Source organism: Bombyx mandarina, chromosome 17, assembly GCF_030267445.1.
Source record: "Bombyx mandarina strain Sakado chromosome 17, ASM3026744v2".
Lineage (NCBI taxonomy): Eukaryota > Metazoa > Arthropoda > Insecta > Lepidoptera > Bombycidae > Bombyx > Bombyx mandarina.
In genome coordinates, this window is record NC_143223.1 from 1,618,178 (window position 1) to 1,643,143 (window position 24,966).

At 38.0% G+C, this 24,966-nt stretch overlaps 1 protein-coding gene across 1 annotated transcript in view; it reads left to right on the top strand.

Moving 5' to 3' along the window:
* Positions 1-3,998: 3,998 nt before the first annotated feature.
* Positions 3,999-24,966, top strand: part of Cht7 (chitinase 7) — a 106,085-nt gene continuing 85,117 nt past the window's right edge. The window contains exon 1 of the mRNA XM_028172170.2: positions 3,999-4,278. Within this exon, the coding sequence (XP_028027971.2) occupies positions 4,276-4,278 (3 nt within the window). The 5' untranslated portion in view covers positions 3,999-4,275. The remainder of the gene's footprint in view (positions 4,279-24,966) is intronic.

Consider the following 24,966-nt stretch of genomic DNA (forward strand, 5'->3'; position numbering starts at 1 on the left):
CACCCCGCTGCTCGGAGGTCGAAGTGACTTCGGCACCCGGGGGGGTCTCCGGAAACGTTCAACAGACCAACGTTTTCTGGTTGCCGCAATCTAGAGCTGTACAGATCTTTGTTAGGCAAACGTGTCTCCTTATAGAATCTCGTGCGATAAATTATGAGTGATGTCGTTAAATATCTGTGTACAGTGCTAGAACAAATTGACTGGATCATCAAAATTGAAGCGAAGGAATTGAACGTAGTTCAGGAGAAAGGAATCAAGGAGTAGCATTTATGGAAATTCCTCTCCACAGTGTTTCCCGAGCGCAATGACATTTCAATACAAACGAGGCTTGTGGAGAGTACTTAACGGTAGGCAGTGGCTTGGCTCTGCCCCTAGCATTGCTTTAGTCCATGGGCGACGGTAACCACCCACCATCAGATCGGCCATATGCTCGTCTGCCTACAAGGGTAAAAAAAGATATTGCACACAAAAAAAGTAACAAAATGGTTTACATTTTAAGTGTCTTAATGTCATCAAAGGTGCGGACCGAACGGTATACAGTCGACGTCACCCTAAGCACGTCATTTCGGACCCTTCCGATCAACTATCGGTGCTTTTAGGTACCTCAAGCACCGGTCGCCGTTCTCGTCGAACTCGTCGAATGCTATGAAGGGCTCGTCGAGCAAATTAACCCTCAGACACAGCCTACTGAGTTTCTCACCGGATCTTCTCAGTGGGTCGCGTTTCCGACCCAGTGGTAGATTCTGCGAAGCACTGTTTTTGCTAATACTCCAAGGGATTGCTTGTGATAAAACCGTCATCTTCATTTTACCACTGCATCACCCACCATCACTCGAGGAAAGTGGACCACGTCGCTGCTCATAGACGTCAACTATACCAAGTGCACTCTGAGGACACCTTCCAAGCCTGACATTCAACAGGCAGCAGTTTCGATATCGTGCACCTTTTTCAACTCGCTTCGGTTTCCTCAATACTGAGGGTCGTGACCATCTCCTCGCAACAAGAGTTTATTCCAGATCATTCCGCGCCATTTGCTACTGTTTGCCACCGAGTTTAGAGCATCGTGAACTGTGGTGTCGAGAGTAGTGCGGATCTGGTCAGTCTAACGTGTCGGGACCTCTACCTCATGGTCTTCTTCCGTCTAACTTGCCAATCACCATTAGCTTCTCCAAGCTACCGTTATCCTTTCTTGCAATATGGCCAAAGTATTCCAGAAATCTATCGCGCGCCATTTAGCGCTTTTTTTCTAAGCTCACGGCTAAATAACTTGGTCTTATAATTGTTATTCTCCTCTTACTATATGACAGAGGCTTTACATCTTTGGTACGTCAACCAATACAACGCTTACAATGGGCGTTTAAATGTTTAAGAGAGCTACTTCATATTCAACGCTGATTGATATATCTATAGTAATACTATAAGTACGAAAACCACTGGCTAAATCTAATATTCTGTATGGGAATAGTTGAAATCCTGGGAAAGGATACAGGACACCCTTCATTCGCCTGCAAAGTAGGAGTATCTGTCGACGCCATACAAAGTGTAGTCCTGGCGAAGCTGCGGGCGGAAAGCAGGCTATCTAGAAAATACAATCACTAACAAAAGTTGCATTAATAAAAATATATTTTTGAAGTGAAACTTCTTTAGGCGCATGAGGTTAAAATTTTTACAGATGTAACGTCACGCAGGTATGCAACGGAAGTGTCGAAAAAGAGAGATAGAGCGATCGAGACCGACTGAGAGAGAGTAAGACAGGGCGAACGTAGCATGAAGCAACTAGCCATGCAGTGAGGGTAGGGAGCAAGCGAGTGAGAAAGATCGAGAGAAAAAGTGAGACGGAATGCTCAGTTCCTACATACTTTGAAACATACGTATAAAGTATTTTATTTTTAATACAGCGCCATCTGTGAGATGTTTTAATACTAACGTCTGTATGAAACCTCTTGTAGTGAATTTTAATTTAGGATATACGTGAAGTTAAAATATCAATTCACAGAGGGCGCTACCTCATACTATAAAAGATGATTTACAATTATTTACTAATGACAAAATTTTACTAATATAAATACTTAGACATTTAGGATAATTGTATTTTAATTTTTGAAGGTTTCACTTCTAACACGTGTGAATTGCACACATGTTATTTTTTAGTACCTATTCATTAAAACATGTTATCCATCACGACTTCCTTGACTTTCCTCTACTGTTCTCTTAATATCGGAAGCAGTATCCTTATATATGTAGTTCTCAATCTAAAGCTCCTCAATACCTCATACCTCAACAACCTAGCTTCTGTGCAAAAGGCACGTGGCTAACTTAAATTCATTCAAAAAATTATGTGCTAATTGGAACGGTTCAGTTGTGGTCACTAATACTCCAATTGATAAATCAGTGTTACCCGTGCGGACTCACAAGAGGTCCTACCACCAGTAATTGAATGTATGGCTAGATTCTGCTGTTATATCTACTTCTGCCTGTCACGTGTTCTAGTTTGAAGAGTGAGACAACAGTTATCCAACACAATTAAGTCCCCGATTTCATGTCTCAAGGTGCATAGCATTCATGTTTTGATGGGTCTGTAACTTTTGTTGTCCTCTTGACAGTAGATACTTACGCTGTGTCACTGCCCATCGGTGAACTAAAAAAACTACATAAAACCGAACTTTATAATATGAACTTATACCTACATTAATTTAGTGTTGCTATGGATAGAAAAAAAAACACATTAAAAATCTTTATGAGGAAACTAATGCGACCAGGTTTTGATTTACCATCCTGTTCTTGCTTTAGCAGAATCATGTTTGTATGAAAATATCAGCATTATTATTAATTTTATGAAACTTATGACATTTACAATATCATCAATCTTGATACTTGAACTACTTTCTAAGATATTTTTGTTTCGTTTTTTTTATTTTTTATTCACGCTAATTTCATTCGGAATTGGTGAAGAATTGGTTAATTTTATAGATTTTTTTATCGAAATCACTTTCTTAATGACTTAATTATAATTTTTTTATCCACTTTCACTAGCTTTGTCATGTGGATTGGTTTTTTAGACTGCAAATTGCGTTTGAGAAAAGCCAAATTAGTCACTCAATGAATTACTTTATTTTGTTGGAAATAATACATTGCGTACTGCGGATTGCTTCAAGCTTTCAATAACATGGTAAAGGGAAGAGGAAGATTTGCGATGAGTTTATTTATCGAGCCTAACGAATTAATCTCAATATCAGTATTTTATAAATGTGTTTCCTGTTTTATAAAGGTACTACTATATATGATAAACATCAGCCGATTTGGTTGGATACTGGAAATTATAATTTTGCGGGTTTGATTTTTATTACACGATGTTATTCATTCACCGTGGAAGTCAATCGTGAACATTTGTTAAGCACATATTTCATTAGAAAAATTGGTATCCCCCTGCGGGATTCGAACACCGTTGTATCTGTTCGGTCGAGCGAGTCGCTCTTTTCTAGGAAAATTAAAGCTACCAATTAAACAAACGACTCGATCATTCCCTACCTTCAGTTACCGAAACACGTTACTGGTGGCAGGACCTCTTGTGAGTCCGCGCGGGTAGGTACCACCACCCTGCCTATTTCTGCCGTGAAGCAGTAGTGCGTTTCGGTTTGAAGGGTGGGGCAGCCGTTGTAACTATACTTGAGACCTTAGAACTTATATCTCAAGGTGGGTGGCGCATTTACGTTGTGGATGTCTATGGGCTCCAGTAACCACTTAACACCAGGTGGGCTGTGAGCTCGTCCACCCATCTAAGCTATAAAAAAAAACACAGTTTAACTGAAGCAAAAACTTCGATTTTAAATCGCTCACAAAATCCTAAAGCCCGGGTTTTATAAAATATGCATTACATAAATAGTGTTTCGCGCCATAGCGCTTATAGGAAAAGCACTCTCGCTTTCCGGCACCATTAAAATTCACAGCCAAGTATCAAGACAGTTAGATCCGCGTAGAGCGTACGCGCATTCTGTATTCGAACGACGGGCGCCGACGACTTCTGGCTGTTCAGTCCACGGCTGTCTTTCAACACGGACAGGCGAGAGGACAAATACTTATAAGCAGATTCGAGATTCGAAAATTTTTAAACTGGTGTTCGATTAGTGATTATAATTTTTTTGTTTTGATTGTTTATTATATTTTTTTCCGTGCGATTATTTTGTGAACGACTGTACTTACTGTGCGGTACTGTGTTTGTGGTGCGGTAACTATTTGGGTTAAATTTTACGGATATTATAGGGATTGCCGAGAAATATGGTAAGTTAAATTTTTGTTTCATTTTAACTATATAAAAAAAAAAAAAATTAAGTTAATGTTGTTAAAAAAAACAATGAACAAGGATTTTTTAAAACACAAATTTCGGAACTAGTATACCTGAACACTATTTATAAATTTGAGATACGAAAATTGTTTGCATTTTTTAATATAAGCTTTATTTAGTTCTGGTGAAGGTTCACTTTCGTCAAACACGTCATCGGACTTTTTGACTTTGAATGTTTTTTATTATTAAGAGGTCCAACCTCGGACTCAACTTACAGGACGTATTAAAATAAAAGAAACATCAGTATTTTTGTTTTTCTTTGTCTGAAGGTGACAGATCGAATATTCGATTAGTTTCTTTGTAAAATGATCAAACGTAAATACATACCAAATTGTATATTACATTTTTTATTTATTTAGTATAACGTTTGTGAATTAAACTAGATTGTTTTAAGAACGGGAAGTCAAGAATTTACAAATCGTCAAGGAAACTGTTCCTAATCATTAAAAAATATATGTATATATTTATATTCGAAATCTGAAGGTAATCGGAAATTTACTTCATATTATGATAACTAAAAAACCAGTTATTTATAATCGAACGTGTGTTCAAATATTTAAATCTTCGTGTAATATTCTAAAATCAAAAATTAAAATAACAAAAAATATGTAGCTATAATCGAGAAGATAATTAATTTCGAAATTCGAACTTCGGAACGTTTAAAAATCGAACACATACTTTCATATTATGGCACGGTTTCGTGTTTGATTCATTTTAAATTCATTTATTAACTTACATACATACCTACAACGAAATTGGAAATCCTAACGTTCCAATTTCAAATCCGCGAGCCGGCGAACACCGGCCGACAATGAACGAAAAGCATCAGTTTCTCTGAGTGAAAGTGCAAAACAATTGCCCGTAGAAATCGCCGAGTTTACACTGCGTACTTGATGTGTGTGCGTGTGTGTATGTATGTGTGGGTAATTTCGAATTTTTTTTTGCTTGTGAACTTCTTTCCTGTCTAACATTACGAATAAAATAGCATTGTTATCGTGTTTTATTAACTTTTTTTTTTCTAATTTTATTTCCATTGAATTAATTTCCAACAAATAATAACTGAGAAAGTAACGGTCTCTAGAATAAAGGTGAAGTGAACACATAATGCTTTATATTCTTTTGAGGGGCACTGTAAAGATAATTTTGAAGTACACCACTATGTATTTTAGTTCGTAAAATCTATTTGTTATGCCTGCACTCTTACCACATAATATAAGACGTCTCTAAAATATTTTCTTAGAAATTTAATATAAATGAATAAATAAAAATAATCAAACAAAAATATACACATCAGAAAACACGCTTTAGTAGTCGTCATGTGCTTTTGTAAAGGAAAGAAAAAGTTAGCGACAAGTCAAAGGTGATATCTGATTATTTTATTGCAAATGTATACATTTATTCTATTTGGTATATTCGTGGTCTTGATAAATGTCTTTAAGACGCGACGGAGACCAAGCCGGCAGTCTGAAAATAAGTTAAAAATAATTCTCAAAATTTTGGCTTAAATTATTAATAACTAGCGACCCGCCCTCGCTTCGCTTCGGAAACTGTAATTTATTATTGATTTCTCCACTATTTAATGGATGTTATTATACATATCAACGCTTGAAAGGCAAACGTGACTAAGCGACAATGCGTGAACTTTACAGTAGACTAATTTAAAGTTGAAATACCTGGAAAAATTTTTTTTAACGAATCTAGCTGTAGTAAAATCTAGCTAGTAGCTGTAGGATTGAAATGATTTTAATAGACCTAGAAATATATATTTTTTGCGCATCGAATATGGTTATTGCCTATCATTTATGTACAAAGCAGTTATTGTCGCTTAGTCATGATTGCCTTTCAAGCGTCGATATAAACCTTCCTCTTCAATCACTCTATCTATTAAAAAAAACCGCTAACAAAATCCGTTGCGTAGTTTTAAAGATTTAAGCATACATGTTTTATATTATGTAGTGAAATAGCGTATTTCTGCAGATATGAGTATATCTATCCTGTATATCATTAATTCTGTTGATCTGATAAAAGAGAATATCTTCATTTCCTCCCTGGTCTCCATCAGAATTACTCGTTAGTTCTGGATTCCAGGAACAGTGAAACCGTTTGAGTATTTTGGTCCAGGCAATTTTATTCTCCACTCCAAGTTTCGATTAAAATCTTGGTGATAGATTTTTAGTTCTTCCTTGAAGCGTATCTTCTTTCCAAATATACAAACAAGCCTCACTCTGAAATATTTGTTTTGTAGGTAGAAAATACGATCCCAATGATGCGTTCAATTGAGTTTGAAAAATAGCATAACGAATTTTGGAAACAGATATGGTTTTTTATTACTTAGATGAATGGGTGAGCTCACCGTCACCTGATATTAAGTGGTTACGGGAGCCCATAGACATCTACAACCGGAATGCCGCCACCCATTTTGAGATGTGAATTTTAAGGTCTCAGTATAGCTATAACGGCCACCCCAACCTTCAAACCGGAACGCATTACTGGTTCACGGCAGAAATAGGCAGGGTGATGGTACCTACCCGTGCGGACTCCCAAGGCGGTCCTACTACCAATAAAATTGTATGATAATACCAATACCAAATATATTTGGTATTGGCGTTCCAATAATAAACTATAATTAAAAAAATCCTATATTTTTTCAGACGAATGCATGAAATAGACAAAACAACGACTTGGAAAAATTATATAAATCTGGGATAAAATAAGAAAAAAGAATTATAAAAAAAAAAAAAAATATTGATTAGATGTATGGACGAGCTCACAGCCCACTTAGTATTAAGTGGTTACTGGAGCCCATAGACATATACAACGTAAATGCGCCACCCACCTTGAGATATAAGTTCTAAGATCTCAGTATAGTTACAACGGCTGCCCTACCCTTCAGACCGAAACGCATTACTGCTTCACGGCAGGAATAAGCAGGGCGGTGGTACCCACCCGCGCAGACTCACAACAGGTTCTTACCACCAGTAAATATATATCTGGTCTACATATTTAGAAGCCTTTGTTCATATTACACGAGATTATTATACCTACATAGTAGAAAAAAAAAAAAAAAAAAAACTCTCAGACACAGCCCACTGAGTTTCTCGCCGGATCTTCTCAGTGGGTCGCGTTTCCAATCCGGTGGTAGATTCTGCGAAGCACGGCTCTTGCTAGGGTTCGTGTTAGCAACATCGTCAGGTTGAGCCCCGTGAGCTCACCTACTAAAGTTAGGGTTACGCTGACATAGCCTCTCAAGGCTATCAGCTTAGGTAGGAAAAAAAAGAAAGAAGAAAAAAAAACCCGTCGTCTTTAGAAAAAAACCCGCAAACCAAAAGCCCTAAAACACAAATTTGTAAACTACTTTAAATCTTTACCACGGTCGTTCATTTAGCGCGTCTGATGTTTTATTTTTTAATTACTCAATTAACTTTCGAGCCTCGCAATTTCAATGAGGCAATTAAAAATCTCTTTGCGTAATTCATTAATGAATTCAACATTCGAATATATAGTTCACGGACGTACTTTCTTTTGTTTTGATATGAACGCGCAGAGAGATGTGGTATTAGGGTACTAAATTTATGGGCCAGGACCCTGAAATTGCAATAGTTTAAGACAAATATTTTGTTTATATGGAAACTAGCGACATCTTGTAGCGCATGCCCCTAAACTTATATGTTACTAGCTGACCCGGCAGACTTCGTAGTGCCTCAATCAATTTGCCTAATTTGCCTAAAAGAACTAAACTTTTGATATCAAATAAACTTAAAACTAACAAGAGGAATCCATCCGACGGGGGCCACATCAAAGGGAAAACAAATTTTTTATTTTTATTTAACTCCCGAGTATTTTCATATTTATCTACCTTTTAAACCTTCTCTGGACTTCCACAAATAATTCAAGACCTAAATTAGCCAAATCGGTCCAGTCGTTTTCGAGTTTTAGCGAGACTAACGAACAGCAATTCATTTATATATATAGATTAAAGTTAAGGCATTATATTACTGTATAAAAAATATTTCAAAATGGCTCGCGTGTTGTTCATGCGAAAGATCTTTTGTGAACCGGAATTATCGGTTCTACTTATCACTACTTTGTCAGTTTTGACGAACAGGTTTCCTGCTATTTCATTGTACTCTCTCTCTCTTCGGACATCTTATCTCCTCTTTCAAGAGTAATTGACGACTTCAGCTCTAGCACCAGGAGCAGGCTTATGGACCTCGGTAACCTTACTCATCAAACTCGACAAAGAGGTCGACGCGCAACCAAACCCATGCATCAGCTCGCTGAGTCTCTCGCCGGATTCTCAGCGGGTCGCGATTCCGATCCGGTAGTAGATTCGTTCGCGAAGCAGTTGCTCTTGAGTTGTAAGGTCTCCTTCGGAGGCGCTCGGGCAGCTGTCAGCCAATCCCATCCCTCCTAGCTGAGCCTTCGCCCGCCACCTGTCCTGGTGAACCTGGAAAGGCGTCCGGGACACCAATAATCCTTCAATCATAAAAAAAAGTACTAGTTGGCTTAACTTAGCATATCTTTGTATATCAGCATCTTAGACATACCAAAACGTATATGATATCTGGTAACAACAAGAACAAGATCCGGTGAGCTTCATCAAAACATTGACATGTCCACAAACTTGAACCATTGACCTCGAAATCGTGACTTCTTTGCTTCACAGAATAATATCTTTCCATAGAATCGACGAGCAATCGAAATAGCCGCTTAGGGTAGGGTAGCAGCTTTTACAATACATACTTACTCGTTATCCTGAACGATATTCTCGAAAAAAGAAGAAAAACGTGTAATAAAAATCATAGTTGAGGTGTACTAGTACATTAATTTTATTATTACCGTAATGCAGTAATGAAAGAGGATTTGAAACGTACGATATATATTGATGTGAGTGGTGACCGAAGCCCATAAACATCTAAAATGTAAATGCCGCCACCCATCTGGAGACATGAGTTCCAAGTCTCAGTATAGTTACAACGGCTGCCCTATCTTTCAAACCGAAAGGCATTACTGCTTCCTGGCAGAAATAGTCAGGGTGGTACCTACCATTATTAGTGTTCTATTGTAAATTAAGTAGGTAAGTAAGAGAAGGCATGTCTGGTCTCTTTATTCTGTGACCGATGCCGACATCTCCGCCAGCTTATCCCGCTTTTACCGTTCCATAACGGTTTACATCCAAGCATAGTTGCATCGATAAGACGACACAGTTTAGTTGGAAGTGAATATCTTGATCGTGGGATTGTCGCCCTCTTTTCCGCGGCTTAGTACGTATTTTATTGTTACTAGTGTTCCCCCAGTAGTCGAAATTCGATTATAAATAATTTAAATTATAAGTTAGAACATTATTTTGGTTCTATTGTCAATGTAGGAATCGTGCAAAAATATTCTTGTTAAAAAAAAAAAACAATTCGTTGAAAGTTTCTGATCATTTTTAGACTTTTGGTTATTTGACTTTTTAACCAAACCATCGTAACGGCAGAAAAAAAAACATGGCAGAACAAAGGTTGATTAACTTTATTTGAATATTGAATTGTGATAATAGCAAAGAGTATAAGGGATAAAGTAAAAAGTGCTTATTAAACAAAGTAAAGAAAGTAAAATATATCCGTCTTTCTTGTTCCGATTTACACTATTTTTGTCCACCATTGTATCGGGTAATTCCTCATTTCTCCTCTCGCTTAAAAGAAAATTATATAATAAAAAAATCATTCGCCGTCTCTCTTAACTTTTAACGCGACTTATTCTATCTCTCTCACTCAATTACTCTCTATGCTTATCTCTCTATACATTGAATACATTAAATCAAGCAACAAAAGCTGAATCGCGCCAAAAACATTTTCCTATAAATTTTACAAATTACTAATTAATATTACGTTCACAAATTTATAATAATAATCATCATTCATCATCATCATTATCCTGCCCTTCTCCCAGTTACCTGGGGTCGGCGCAACATGTTTTCTCCTTCCATACTCTTCTATCATTTATCATTTCTTCGCTCACTCCCCTCTTACCCATATCGTCTTTCACACAATCCATCCATTTCTTCTTAGGTCTACCTCTTCCTCTATATCCTTCCACATTCATAGTTAACATTTTCTTACCAACTTCATTTTCATTCCGTCTCATCACATGTCCATACCATCCCAAACGCGCACTTCTCAGCTTCTCTGTCACAGGTGCTACTTTCAGACTTCCTCTAACATATTCATTCCGTATTCTATCCATTCTCGTTACTCCACACATCCATCGCATTCGCATCTCTGCTGCACGCAATCGCCTTTCATCCGCCTTTCAATAATATTAGTGTTTATTACGAATGAAAACATTCAGATTATCAGATTCGTCGAGCAAAACTCGGTCAAAGACATTGTCCATGTCAAAGGAAGCACACAACTTCCTTCTTAAAAAATTGTGCTCACGAACATTCCACTTAATTTCCTTTACGCTACCAAACTCAAATGTTCAAAATGAATCTTTCCTTAGAAGAACATATGTGTTCAGTTATGTGCAGATAAAAAGTTGCGCGACAGTTGCCCAACTGTTGTTACGAGCGATTTGCGTAACCAAATGTAAACTGCAATTATGTCAGGACTGATACCAGTGAAAGGGTCTGTGTTGCGACGCACTGTCTCACAGAATTGACAGTTTGTTTTTGAAAATCAAGTTGGTCCTGTGTTTATTGACCTTGAGTCCGAATTTGATTCCTGTTCGCAGTCAGTATTCTTCGATAAATACTTTTAGTGCTTGGAGCTTCAGTAAGCTCTGAAAATAAAAACCGATTTCATGAATCCGTGACAAAAAGAGATCTTAATTTATTGTTTTCTTCTAAGTGTAAGTTCTTCTTTTGCCTGATTTGTATTTTATTTTTTATTTTTTGTTGCTTAGACGGATGGACGAGCTCACTGCCCACCTGGTGTTAAGTTGTAACTGGGGCCTATAGACAAATACAACGTAAATGCGCCGCCCACCTTGAGATATAAGTTCTAAGGTCTCAGTATAGTTACAAAGGCTACCCCACCCTTCAAACCGAAACGCGTTACTGTTTCACGGCAGAAATGAGTGGGGTGGTGGTACCTACCCATGCGGACTCGAATTTTCCTCAAAGTGCTCAAAAAGGCAATCTCCACTAAATGGAGACCTCACCTACCTTCAGACATTAGGTAGGATCGCGTAGTATAAAGGTATGCGCAGGCAGAGAGCAACCGACTATCCTAACACTTAATGAATTATAAATTGGTACAAAAATATTAATGTGTGGGAGACCATGCTGTTACTGAGTTTGATTTAAACGGACTTAGTAGCGGTAGCCAGTGGTCACGTGACCTACCCGGGCGGACTCACAAGACGTCCTACCACCAGAATTTATCTGTTTATGTAAATAAATCGAAATTATATATTGCCAATAATAAATTAAAGGATACAACATCAAATTACTCATCAATCATTATTCCCAAGGCACACAAGTCACATCCGAAACACGCAGTTAGCTTTTGAAAAAAAAAAGGTTAGGGGCATACGGGAATCAGCATTATGGCTAATTGGAGGCAGTCGATCGTCGCTAAATGGATCGCTGGTTTAAGAAACGCGTTGCTAGGCAACCGATAGGATTTCCACCGCTCATTTACGGTTCACTAGAGACCTTTCAACGTACGCCACATACGCATGTGTGTTTTAGACACCGATTTCATTATAGGAGCTAAAAAGCGTGATAAAGAGACGAATTAACTAATGGATTGGGCGAGGATGAGATTGGAGTAGTCTAATTATCTGTCAGTTAAAACGTCTGATGTTAAGCTAATACTAGGCTTTTTTATTGCTTCGATGGGTCGACGAGCTGACAGCCCACCTGGTGTTAAATGGTTACTGGAGCCCATAGACATCTACAACGTAAATGCGCCACCCACCTTGATATATTAGTTCTAAGGTCTCAAGTGTAGTTACAATGGCTGCCCCACCCTTCAAACCGAAACGCATTGCTGCTTTACGGCAGAAATAGGCAGGGCGGTGGTACGTATCCGCGCGGACTCACAAGATATCCTACCACCAGTGATTACGCAAATTATATTTTTGCGGGTTTGGTTTTTATTACACGATGTTATTCCTTCACCGTGGAAGTCAATCGTCAACATTTGTTGAGTGGCCGTGACTGTTGTGCCGAGGGTCGTGGGTTCGATTTCCGCAGCGGGCAAACATTCGTGTCATGAAAAGGTTTGTCTGCTCTGCGATGCTAACGAAGCTTAACTTCAAAATGTATCTATTTTATTGAAAATCTTATCGTTTCAACAAACAAAAAAACTTTATAATAAAAAATAAAGTAACTTTCTTTTAGAAAAAAGATAAAGCTTCGTAAGTTCTTTTCGGAAATTTGACACAAGATCTATTTTGACATACGCTAAATATGATATTTTTCAAATTAATTGCTTCGAATTTAGTATTGAACATTAATATTTAGTATTGAACATTAATATTTAGTATTGAACATTTATCGCAGGGAAACAACCAAACAGATAATAAACGGTTTGCTTCAGTTGTTGGATTGCTAACCAGTACTTAATCTCGTTTTCACCGTGTTCACAGTTCGTCGGGCGCTTTCTGTTTTTGTGTTTAGCGGAACGCTCGTGTGACACCGCGTACAGTTTGCAAAAAAACAATTTCAATGATTTACCAATGGAATTATCATAAATCGCTCCTATATAAAACGGCCGTCTGGTGGTAAGTGACATGGTCACTACACAAGGGGGTCGCGGGTTCGAATTCCACCAAGGGAAGGTATTTGTATGATAAATATAAATGTCTTTTCTTGTATGTATGGATGTATCTTAAATATATGTATGTGTATAATAAAAATCTTACATTTATTTGCGTTATCTGGTACCTGTAACACAAGTTCTTTACGAACTTATCAAGGGACCAGTTAACGTGGCGTGACTGTTAGTAAATATTTATTATTATTATTATTTATTATTATATAAGCGATTGATCTTTTAATTATTATTTTTATTGCCTTATTTTTTTTTATTGCATGGATGAGTGAGCGAGCTCACAGCCCACCTGGTGTTAGGTGATTACCGGAGTCCATTGACATCTACAACGTAAATGCCATCACCCACCTTGAGATATGAGTTCTAAGGTCTCAGTATAGTTACAACCGTTGCTCCACCCTTCAAACCGAAACGCATTAGTGCTTCACGGCAGAAAAAGGCAGGGTGGTGGTACCTACCCGTGCGGACTCACAAGAGGTCCTACCACCAATAAGCAGTAGTAAGCAGACGAGCATGCGGCCCACCTGATGGTAAGTGATTACCGTTGCTCATGGACGTCAGTAATCCCAGGGGTATAGCCGAGTCACTACCTAGCATTGAGTACTCTTCGCAAGCCTCAAGCAAATTTAATTTATTTTGGCTGATTATGTATTTCGAATCAGAAAAAAACCTAGTTTTATTGTAGACACCCTTCATATCGCAATTCAAGACTATTTTTACGATAGCTTTGTATTAGGTTGCTATTTTTATGAATTTACTAGCCATTCACTACCAAGAACCGTGGACGTTCATTATTTTAATTTACATAATTTATCGATAGACATACAACGTGAGTGCCGTAGTACTTAGTGTTTGGGGTTCCTCGAGATACTTATGAATCTCTACGTCCCATTTTTTTTATGCTACGAAAAGATTTTCACACGATCATCGTATCAGCCATAACCAAATGAAGTATTAAGCAAGCGACAGTCATATAACCAGTTTTTTATTTTTTATTGCTTAGATGTGTAGACGAGCTCACAGCCCACCTGGTGTTAAGTGGTTACTGGAGCCCATAGACATGTACGACGTAAATGCGCCACACACCTTGAGATATAGTTCTAAGGTCTCAGTATAGTCACAACGGCTGCCCCACCCTTCAAACCGAAACGCATTACTGCTTCACGGCAGAAATAGGCGGGGCGGTGGTACCTACCCGTGCGGACTCACAAGAGGTCCTACTACCAGTAATTACGCAAATTATAATTTTGCGGGTTTGATTTTTATTGCACGATGTTATTCCTTCACCGTGGAAGTCATTCGTGAACATTTTGTTGAGTACGTATTTCATTAGAAAAATTGGTACCCACCTGCGGGATTCGAACACCGGTACATCGCTCGATACGAATGCACCGGACGTCTTATCCTTTAGGCCATGACGACTAGGCCAGTAATTAACTCGAAGAAATAAGTACAGAACTAATCGATATTGGATTCGTTTGATAAGCAGTACGTCCAAATGTATTTTGTACCGTATGTTCCATGGGGAGTGCTCTGAGGAATTGTTCGAGATGATACAGCTATCTCGTTTTTACCATCGCACCGCTCGCCGCCGGAGTAGAGTTCATCTATGCTAACTGGAGCCACAGCGGCTTAAAAGTTCTTTATAGGATCTTAATGGTCGTTGTTTAATTAATACTAGTGGCCCCCAGTACTTTTACTGATGGTAGAACCTCTTGTCAGTCCGTACGGGTAGGTACCACCACCCTGCCTATTTCCGCCGTGAAGCAGTAACGCGTTTCGGTTTGAAGGACGGGGCAGCCGTTGTAACTATACTGATACCTTAGAACTTATATCTCAAGGTGGGTGAGGCATTTACGTTGCAGATGTCTATGGGCTCTAATAACCATTTAGCACTAGGTGTGCTTTGTGCATGTCCACCCATCTAAGCAATAAAAAAAAGTCATTTCAATCCAAATATCATTTTCGAAGTATTTTAATTGCTTCGACTGCTTCATGTCACAATATTTCTATTTTGTTATCTGTACATTCACATTACATCAAACAGAATGATAATGTGAATAAAGGTTGGTTACACATCGTGTGTATAACACGACGAATAGAAAACTTTAAATAAATTTATCGTTCAGTAATAGGTAGTAGTTTCATTTTTCCAACTGGAAAGGAAAAGGTATCATACTATACAGCCTAATCTTTTATATAACATTATCTTTTATATCGGTAGGCAGCGGCTTGGCTCTGTCCCTGGCATTGCTGAAGTCCATGGCTGACGGTAACCATTCACCATCAGGTGGGCCGTATGCTCGTCTGCCTACAAGGGCAATAAAAAAAACAAAATTTTATACGAAAAATGATATTATAAAATGAAATGAAACTTCATTTGATTTCATAATATCATGAGCCCCCGTGACCATTTAATATCAGGGCATGATCGATAGCAGATAAAAAGCAAATAGTCTTTTTTTGCTTTGATCGGTGGATGAGCTCATGGCCCACCTAGTGTTGAGTGGTTACTGGAGCCCATAGATATCAATAACGCTACTACTGGGTGCCGCGGTACTACCAGTTATACCACTATCCTGCTTATTGAATCTGAAGGATGAAAGTGGCTATGATAAATTAAGATAATCTATATATATCTATCTATATAAAAATGAATGGCTCTTCGTTAGTCTCGCTAAAACTCGAGAACGGCTGCACCAATTTGGCTAATTTTGGTATTGAATTATTTGTGGAAGTACAGAAACGGTTTCAAAGGTAAATAAATTTGAAAATGCTTGGAATTAAATAAAAATAACAGTTTTGTTTTTGCTTTGCTTGTCCCCAGTCGACGGATTCCTTTTGTTTGTTTCAAGTTTTTTTTAAACAAAAGCTTAGGTCTTTTATTTATCGATTGAGGCACTACGAAGTATGCCGGGTCAGCTAGTTTATAATAAAATTGAGGCTTTTCTAAAAGAGTTTTTCCAGAATAAGAACGTACGTAAGAACATTCTAGATATTCATTTAAGCGCTCGAAACTTAATTTAACAAATCTGCTACTAGACTCGTAAGCCGTGACATTTAAGTGATGTCGGTCAAACGATCGAAGCAGACGATTCAAGCGCCTATTTTTGGAATGTTAAAGTTCAGATTTCTGGAAACGTATGTAATGATTTATCGTATTCTAGTTTTTTTTTTCTTGTCGACACTGTAAATCAGTTTTAGTGGCGTTAATTTGGTGTTATATAATCTTTTTTATTTGCGAAATCATGGGTGACGTTCGAGAATATTGTAATAAGATATTTAAAAAAAAAAACTGGTATGGCAACGTGTTAATGTTGTCCAAGCAAGAGCCTCTATGGATATACTTCCATACTCACTTGGAGGAGGTCAACCGGCGTGTTCTATCGAACTCTATCAATGATATTTATTTTTCCGAATAGTTTTTATGCGCTAAGCTTTTCCGTAGCCTTGTCAACATTCGGAATAGTAAAGGACTATTCAATTCTATGCTCTTGATTACCTACTTAAAACCAGATGGGCCATGAGATCGTTCACATGTCAAAAACTAAAAAAAATAATTCCGGTGCTACCTATTCTGCGCTATAGTATTCACTTTTGTATATGGGTGTTTGGCTATTCAGGTGACTTCTTAATGATGATGCCCTAAACACGTCATTACAGATCCTCCTGATCCACTAACGGTACTTTTAAGTACCTCAAGCACCGATCACCGTCCTCGCCAAACCCGTCGCTTGCGACGAAGGGCTTGACGAGTAAATTAACCCATAGACACAGCCCACTGAGTTTCTCGCCGGATCTTCTCAGTAGGTCGCGTTTCCGATCCGGTGGTAGATTCTGCGAAGCACTGCTCTTGTTATTTGTATTTTGTATTGCTTAGATGGGCGGATGAGCTCATAGCCCATCTGGTGTTAAGTGGTTACTGGAGCCCATAGATATCTACAACGTAAATGCGCCACCCACCTTGAGATATAAGTTCTAAGGTCTCAAGATTATCTAGTTACAATTGAAGTTGAAATGACAACTTGACGCATTAGATTTGCCCAATTTTCTATTTGTTATGTAAGTCCAGTGCAGCATGTTGCTTTACTACTGTCACTTTTGTAATACCTACTCAACAGTTCGACGAACATTTGATCCAACATATTATACCAGCTCAATTATATTCATCAATCTATTATGTAATTATTGTTGATGATTCAATACAACAAAAAACATTACATAATGTTTTAATAATAAAAAGTGCAATTAAACGAATATCGTCTTACATCCAGACTTCTTTCGTTTATCATTTTCGCGTTCGTGATTACATAATCGAATTATTTATTCAATTTTTTTCTTACACTTTCTCAGTTCCTCTTACTTTATACTTTCCTGTGATGCTAAATTCCCCTCAGAATTCCGTGGAGCGTGCACCGTACCAAAGTTTCGATGCTGAAAGAGCTCAACATCAAGGAGAGACTATCGTCAACAGTCCAAATACGAATCCTCAAGTGCTTCGGGCACATCACTCGTAATAAGGACTCCATTGAGCGGTTGGTGGTCGTCGTGCGTGAGGGACGCGTGAGGGAAAGTCGAGGACTAAAGATCTCGCGGACGATCTCCAACACGATGGACCGACCTCATAAAATCTGTGACTCGCTGCAACAAAAACGATTGCTCTCACTCTGCGAAACATCGTGCCACGTGGCGTCGCATCGCGAGAGCATCGGTATCGCAGGATCCGACTGATGCATGACCACGACCACTCTGTCAAGAGTGTACGAATAGGAAGAAGTGATGCTAAATTCTTTTTGAAATTAAGTATCATCAATAAAAATCAATTTCTATCCGCACAGAAATTGTCTAAAGCGCGAAAATACAAACGTGATAAAAAAAAGAGTGTTTGTTTTTTAAAACACATTTTTCAAATAGCCAAGTGCCAAGATTGTTGATACCAATTTCTTAATATAGCCTTATATGAGCACCTGTAATATCAAGGCATAGTGAAGTTGCTGGGCTTTTTAAATACTATTTTCCATTCTATATGTTTTATTTTTATCGCACCAGAAAGACGTCGAATCCATGTGTTAATTGAAGCCCATGGGCATCTCAATATGAATGCCACCACTCTCTTTGAGACATGTGTTTGAAGTCTCAATTTTATTCTATGACAATTATCTCGCTCTTCAAACCGGAGAGATATAACTGATTCTCGCCAGAAATATACAAGAACATATAACCTATGTTAGCTCAAAATGGCTCAAATGCATCCAGTATAAAGAGAAGAATCGGCATTATTTACTTATATATTATAATGCACACAATATTGTTTGGTTCGGTGACTTAAATGCCTCGAACTATCGCACTGAACAAAGGATATTGCAGAGGAGGTATAGTCCCAATAACTGTACGCGATAAAATTATGATGTTGCATATTGGCCGTTCTTTACGTAAAATATGACAAACCAACAGACCCATATCGCAGTTACAGTAGATAATTCAATGAATGATGCAATTGTTTTTTGTCTAAACAATTTATTTTTACAAAAATAATAAAAGACAACGTTAAAATGCATCTTATTTTGAAATGTGAAGTCATAGTGTTCGTGGTTCATTCCTTCGTCGATTATATCATAATTTACAAAACAAAAAGAGCAAAACAAATTATCTGGTAGTAAAACGTTATAAACGAATTGTTTTTAGAGACTAGTGTTCCTAGTGAGTAATTTATTTGACATTATTGGCAACAGAGGTCGTTCGGAAAAACAGCCTGGCTGCATTTACGACTTAGGTTAATTAGTAAGGAAACGCTGACGGTAATAAAACTATCTGGAAACGTCTAGATCGAAGGATAGTTTTATTTATTTATTGACTAGATGGGTGAACGAGCTCACAGCCCACCTGGTGTTGATTGATTACTGGAGCCCATAGTTATCTACAACGTAAATGCGCCTCCCACCTTGAGATATAAATTCTAAGGTATCAGTATAGTTACAACGGCTGCCCCACCCTTCAAACCGAAACGCATTACTGCTTCACGGGAGAACTAGGCAGGTGGTGGTACTAGGCTGCACTAAAAGTATCGGGAATGGAATATTTCCACTGTTCCTGTCATATTAAAATCTTTTTAATTGAAAACTCCTTGGTTTTAAAAATCGAATACCATTTATTTATTTAAAAAAAGATTTTCGGTCTTGTCACGAGGTTTTGTCAAACTTGTTTAGTCGTTGAGAAAATGGAATTGACTCGAGAAAATTCAAGAGCGATGATTTATTATGACTTTCGAAGTGGTTTAACACAAAAACAGTGTATTGACCGGATGATTTCTGCATTTGGTGATGAAGCCCCATCCAAAACCACAATTTATCGCTTGTTTGCTGAGTTTCAACGTGGACGTGTCAAGCTCAGTGATGATCCCCGTCAAGGTCGTCCAAAAACTGCAGTCACCCAAGAAAACGTTGATGCTGTGCGTAAGCTGATTGAGGAAGATCGACATGTGACATACCGCGAAATTCAGGCAACTTTAGACATTGGCATGAGTCAAATACAAATAATCTTGCATGAACAATTAGGTGTAAAAAAGTTGTTTTCCCGATGGATACCGCATTCGCTCTGTGAAGAGTAAAAAGCGGCTCGCGTTACTTGGTGCGTCAGAACTCTCGAAAGATTCCACGCAGGATCCTCAAATGCTGTATACAACATTGTATCAGGTGACGAATACTGGATATACGCGTACGAACCCGAAACAAAAAACCAGTCACGAGTTTGGGTGTTCGAAAATGAGTTAAAGCCAACAAAAATTGTTCGTACACGGAGTGTTGCAAAAAAAATGGTGGCCACGTTTGTCTCCAAAACCAGCCATGTTACGACTATTCCTCTTGAGGGACAAAGAACGGTTAATGCAGAATGGTATGCTAGCATTTGTTTGCCACAGGTCGTTTCTGAACTCCGTAAAGAGATCTGCAACCGCCGCATCATCCTCCATCACGACAATGCGAGTTCTCACACCGCGCACAGAACAAAAGAGTTTTTAGAGCAAGAAAACATAGAATTATTAGACCATCCGCCGTACAGCCCCGACCTAAGCCCTAATGATTTCTATACTTTCCCTAAAATAAAGAATAAATTGCGCGGACAGAGATTTTCATCACCTGAAGAAGCTGTGGACGCCTACAAAACGGCCATTTTTGAGACCCCAACTTCCGAATGGAATGGTTGCTTCAATGATTGGTTCCATCGTATGGAAAAATGTGTCAAATTTCGCGGAGAATACTTCGAAAAGCAATAAATACATTTTTAAATAGTAATGTTGTGTCACTTCGTTAATTCCCGAAATTTTCAGTGCCGCCCTCGTACCTACCCGTGCGGACTCCTACCACCGTCCAACCACCAGTAATTACGCAAATTATAATTTTGCGGGTTTGATTTTTATTACACGATGTTATTCCTTCACCGTGGAAGTCAATCGTGAACATTTGTTAAGTACGTATTTCATTAGAAAAATTTGTAGCCACCCGCGGGATTCGAACACCGTTGCATCGCTACATACGATTGCACCGGACATCTTATCATTTAGGCCACGACGATTTCAGCTATAGCTATATGTAATTGCCCTAATAAGTAGGTCAGTTAATGACTTAGCAAGTTTTTTTTCTAGTGTTTGATAGGGCGCCTTATTTATTCCGTGAAATAAATAAAAGTAGTAAAGCACGAGGTTACGGTCCATCGGGTGTGGAATATTTAGTGGAGAGAGAGAGAGCTTGAGATATGACGAGGTGGAGGTTCAAATTTTTGGGCTCAAGCCGGAGTTCTTGGCGGCCCAGTGATCAAATTAGGCAACATGGCGATACCTATAACACGCCCTACCTAACTAATCATTAGCCTAACTACATCATATAGATAATAATATTTAGTTAGACCGCTACAATTATGGTTTGCATTTAGCGGAAATCATTTATGTCAAGAGATATAATTTTGCAAGTCTCGTGAGTTCAATACAATAAAAAGAATAGCGGAAAACATCATTAAACAATTACTTTAGCAAATCGAGTGGCCATAACAATAACTGATGCAATGGATTGTGTCATTATAATACAATTTTACACAAAATAACGCATTTTGATTAAGTAATTTGCGGTTGAACAAAGTATTTGATAATTTAACTGGCGGTTACTGGTATTGTGTAAGTTGGAATCAATTTACCAACCTCCATAGCAGAAAGACATGAAATAAATATTATCTAAGCTTTTTCTTGCTCCTACGAGGCTGTATCAGAAGATGTAAAAATTCAAATCCGATGATCCGATGATTGAGCATTCGGACCCCAAAAAGGCTACCTCTATTTACTTATTTACCACTATTTACCTTACCGACTTAGTCGTCTAATAAGCGAGATCCGAAGCACACTCCAATGCAAACTATTTGAACGTGGCTCAGGTATTTGGTGACCATAAACCCGACCGTTCATCTCTTCTTTTTCACCACTTTATCCCACTAGGTAGGGTCGGCACAGCTAATTTTTCTCTTCCATTCTCTTCTATCAGCCGTCATCTCAACACTCACTCCTCTCTCTCTCATATCGTCATTCACACACACCCTCCATGTCTTCTTCGGTCGACCTCTTCACCCTCTACCTTGCACTACCATTTCCATACATCTCCTAGTCACATGAATCTTCTCTCTACGACCGTTCATTTAAGTAGTTAAAAATAAATCCATTATCATTAAGCGATTCAAACTAATTTTGTATTATTCAAAATAAAGTTAATTTTTAGTATTAGGAATATCGGTCACTAATATACAGCGTAGTCTAGTAGATAAAACGTCTGATGTATTTGTATGGAGTGATACGACTAGAGTTCAAATCTTCTCGTAGGCAATGCTTTGTTATATATTGCTTAGATTAGGGGTGTACCAAATAAGAGGATTTGTCGTAATAATGAGGTCGTTCAGATATGCTTGTGGTGAAATCCGGCACGAGCACCCTAGACGGTCAGTCACGGAATGAGTCACCCGGTTCACAGCTTGGTAGTAATTATAGGCGGAAATCAGTATACTGTTGACGTAATCGAATAACCTGCCCGAAGTATTCATTACGTGATGGCCAAGCAGGAGTCAGAGGGCTACGCTTCGATTCACTTCCTTGAACGCCCTTTTTAAGTTTCTATAGAAGTCCTGTGTGCAATAAATAGTACCGTCTTTAACAAAGTTTTTGAAGTGAAAACAAACTTCTTTGGCATCGTTGTGATTCCAAGATGGATGAAACGAACAGCGACAGTAAAAAGAGACAGATATATTAATTCATAAGATTTAACGTAGGAGGAAATGAGATAGGAAGCATTATATAGTGTTTCTTATATTCTTATTTCCCTTTGTACTCTGATTCGTACCTAATATTCTTACTTAATACATTCTAAATAAATCTATGTAATATATACGAATAAAATCTAAAATAATTATCAAACTTTGTATTACTATGGTCATTACTAAAACCTACGATTATCCTCTTCCCGAAATTTTACATTCATCTCATTATCTTGAAGACAAAATTTTTGAAGGTTTCACTTCTACCACGTGTGAATTGCACATATGTATTTTTGCTATTTTTAAATGAGTATGTAATTCATACACCTTTGATCGACGTGTTAGTTATTGGTCATATTTATGAGTGAACTAGCGTACTTTTAGGAGGCGTTTTATTTAGTGGTATGCAGGTTCAATGGGCATCACCATTTGAAAGCCATCATATTGAGACATGAGGTTTCACAACGGCTACTCCAGTCTTCGAACCGGAGCTACTTATACTTTTTTTTACTGCTTTGATGGGTGGAGAGGCTCACGGTCCACCTGGTGTTAAGTGGGTACCGGAGCCCATAGACATCTACAACGTAAACGCCTCCATTCACCTTGAGACATGAGTTGTATGGTCGCAGCTTAAACAGTACAATGGCTGCCCCACCCTTCAATCCGAAACGCATTACTACTTCACAGCAGAAATAAGTAGGGTGGTAGTACCTACCCGTGCGGACTCACAAGATGCCTTACCACTAGTACTTGTACCTCAAGACTATTTCCAGCAGGACAGGATAATACAAGATACGATTTTAATTTTCATGAACATATTATCTGAGAATTTATAAAAAAAACAAAAAGCTCTAACAAGCGAAACTTTCGCAACTTCTAAGCGCAACTCAACGTGAAGCAGACCATGAACACGTCTGTTGATGTAAAGCAATGGAATTAAAAACAATTACGCTGACAAAGCGTTCACGAGGTCAGCGTGGTGATCGCTTTCACATCAGCAAGGTTGTATATACTAACATTATATTTATACGACACTGACTTAACATATTTTGCGTTGATTGAACGCAGTAATAGAATAGCTCAATTACTACTAAACCAATATACATGGCTACCTCCACCCAACATGAGATATGATATGATATGATATGATATGATATGATATGATATGATATGATATGATATGATATGATATGAGGTCGAGGACTCATTTGCACTGCTTGACGGCTGACCCAATTAAATGGCATAATGGTAGGTTATATGGAGGTTATATTTAATAGGAAAAAAGCTTATGAGAGCTTCGAACTCGAAAAACTACCAGTCATTCCGTAGGCTGAATAATATATAGTACAAATATCATACCAAAGCAGTTTATGACAACAAATATTTTGACTAATATAACTACAGCTTTTACTGATAAAAATTAGTACTTTTTTTTGGGATTTGGTAGTGACCGTCAGATTTTTAGTGGTAGAGAACATATTGTTAGCAAGCGCGATCAGGAACCACCTTTCTGCCAATTGAATTTATATTTCGATCTCAAGTCTTAAAGTGTCTCAAGCTCTGATAAGTATTCGACTTTGGGTTAAGTAAGGTATTTAGTTTCTATATCTGTATATAGAATTAGGTTTCAATAGAAGCTCCTTACCTTACAGACTATCTCATGGGCATTGTTGATTTAAATTAACATCGTCAAGCTAATAAATAGATAGATCGCATGGCATAGAACTGTAAAAAAACTATGAACATTTAATGAAACTCAAAACTATAAAAATGTGAACTTCGGAAGCTCTTCATTAGCGCGTTGAAGTCTTTTCTAAGTATCGATGTTACAGAGACCACGTCCTGTTAAATTTCTTAAAAAAACGTTTTTCCTACAAACAATTTTATGTAGTGCGGAAATAATATTTCACTTTTAAACCTTCAAGGTTAACGTGATAATAAATGTGGTACTTTATACTCAATGAATCACTCATGAAACCTACGTTGTAAATGTGCGACTCTATCTCGCCTTCGGTAGGCTTGATACGCAAAAAATATTATTATTACCATCAGTCACCAGAGTCACGCTGCCTATACCTAGCTAACTAATGAACGTAGCTACCTGAGTTTAGAAATAGGCAGAATAGTATTACAGGTCCTTGCGGACTTAGCACAGCACATAGAGTCTAATTCTAGCTGAGAGTCCATTAAAACTCTGAAATAACAAGAAAAATATGTATATTATTTAAAAGTAGAGTCAAGCTTGGCCGGGATCTACTAAACTTGAATACATTTTAAGGCTTTTACGCAACATTCGTATATGTATTCATTGCTCATACAACTATGCAAGTCACGGCCAATTGACAATGGCAGCGTCAATAATCATACGGTCAGCTTTGTGAGGCAACATTTCTTCAAATGGCTCCGTGATTGCATTGATCGGGCTTCTGTACCGAACTGCTTAAGGAGCTAACAATCACCAGATAGCCACCATAACATGGTACTTTGTTTTGAAACCCAAAGAACTTGTGTGATTGGTAACTGTGAGCCTATTACCTAGTATACTGGTGGTAGGACCTCTTCTGAGTTACTGGT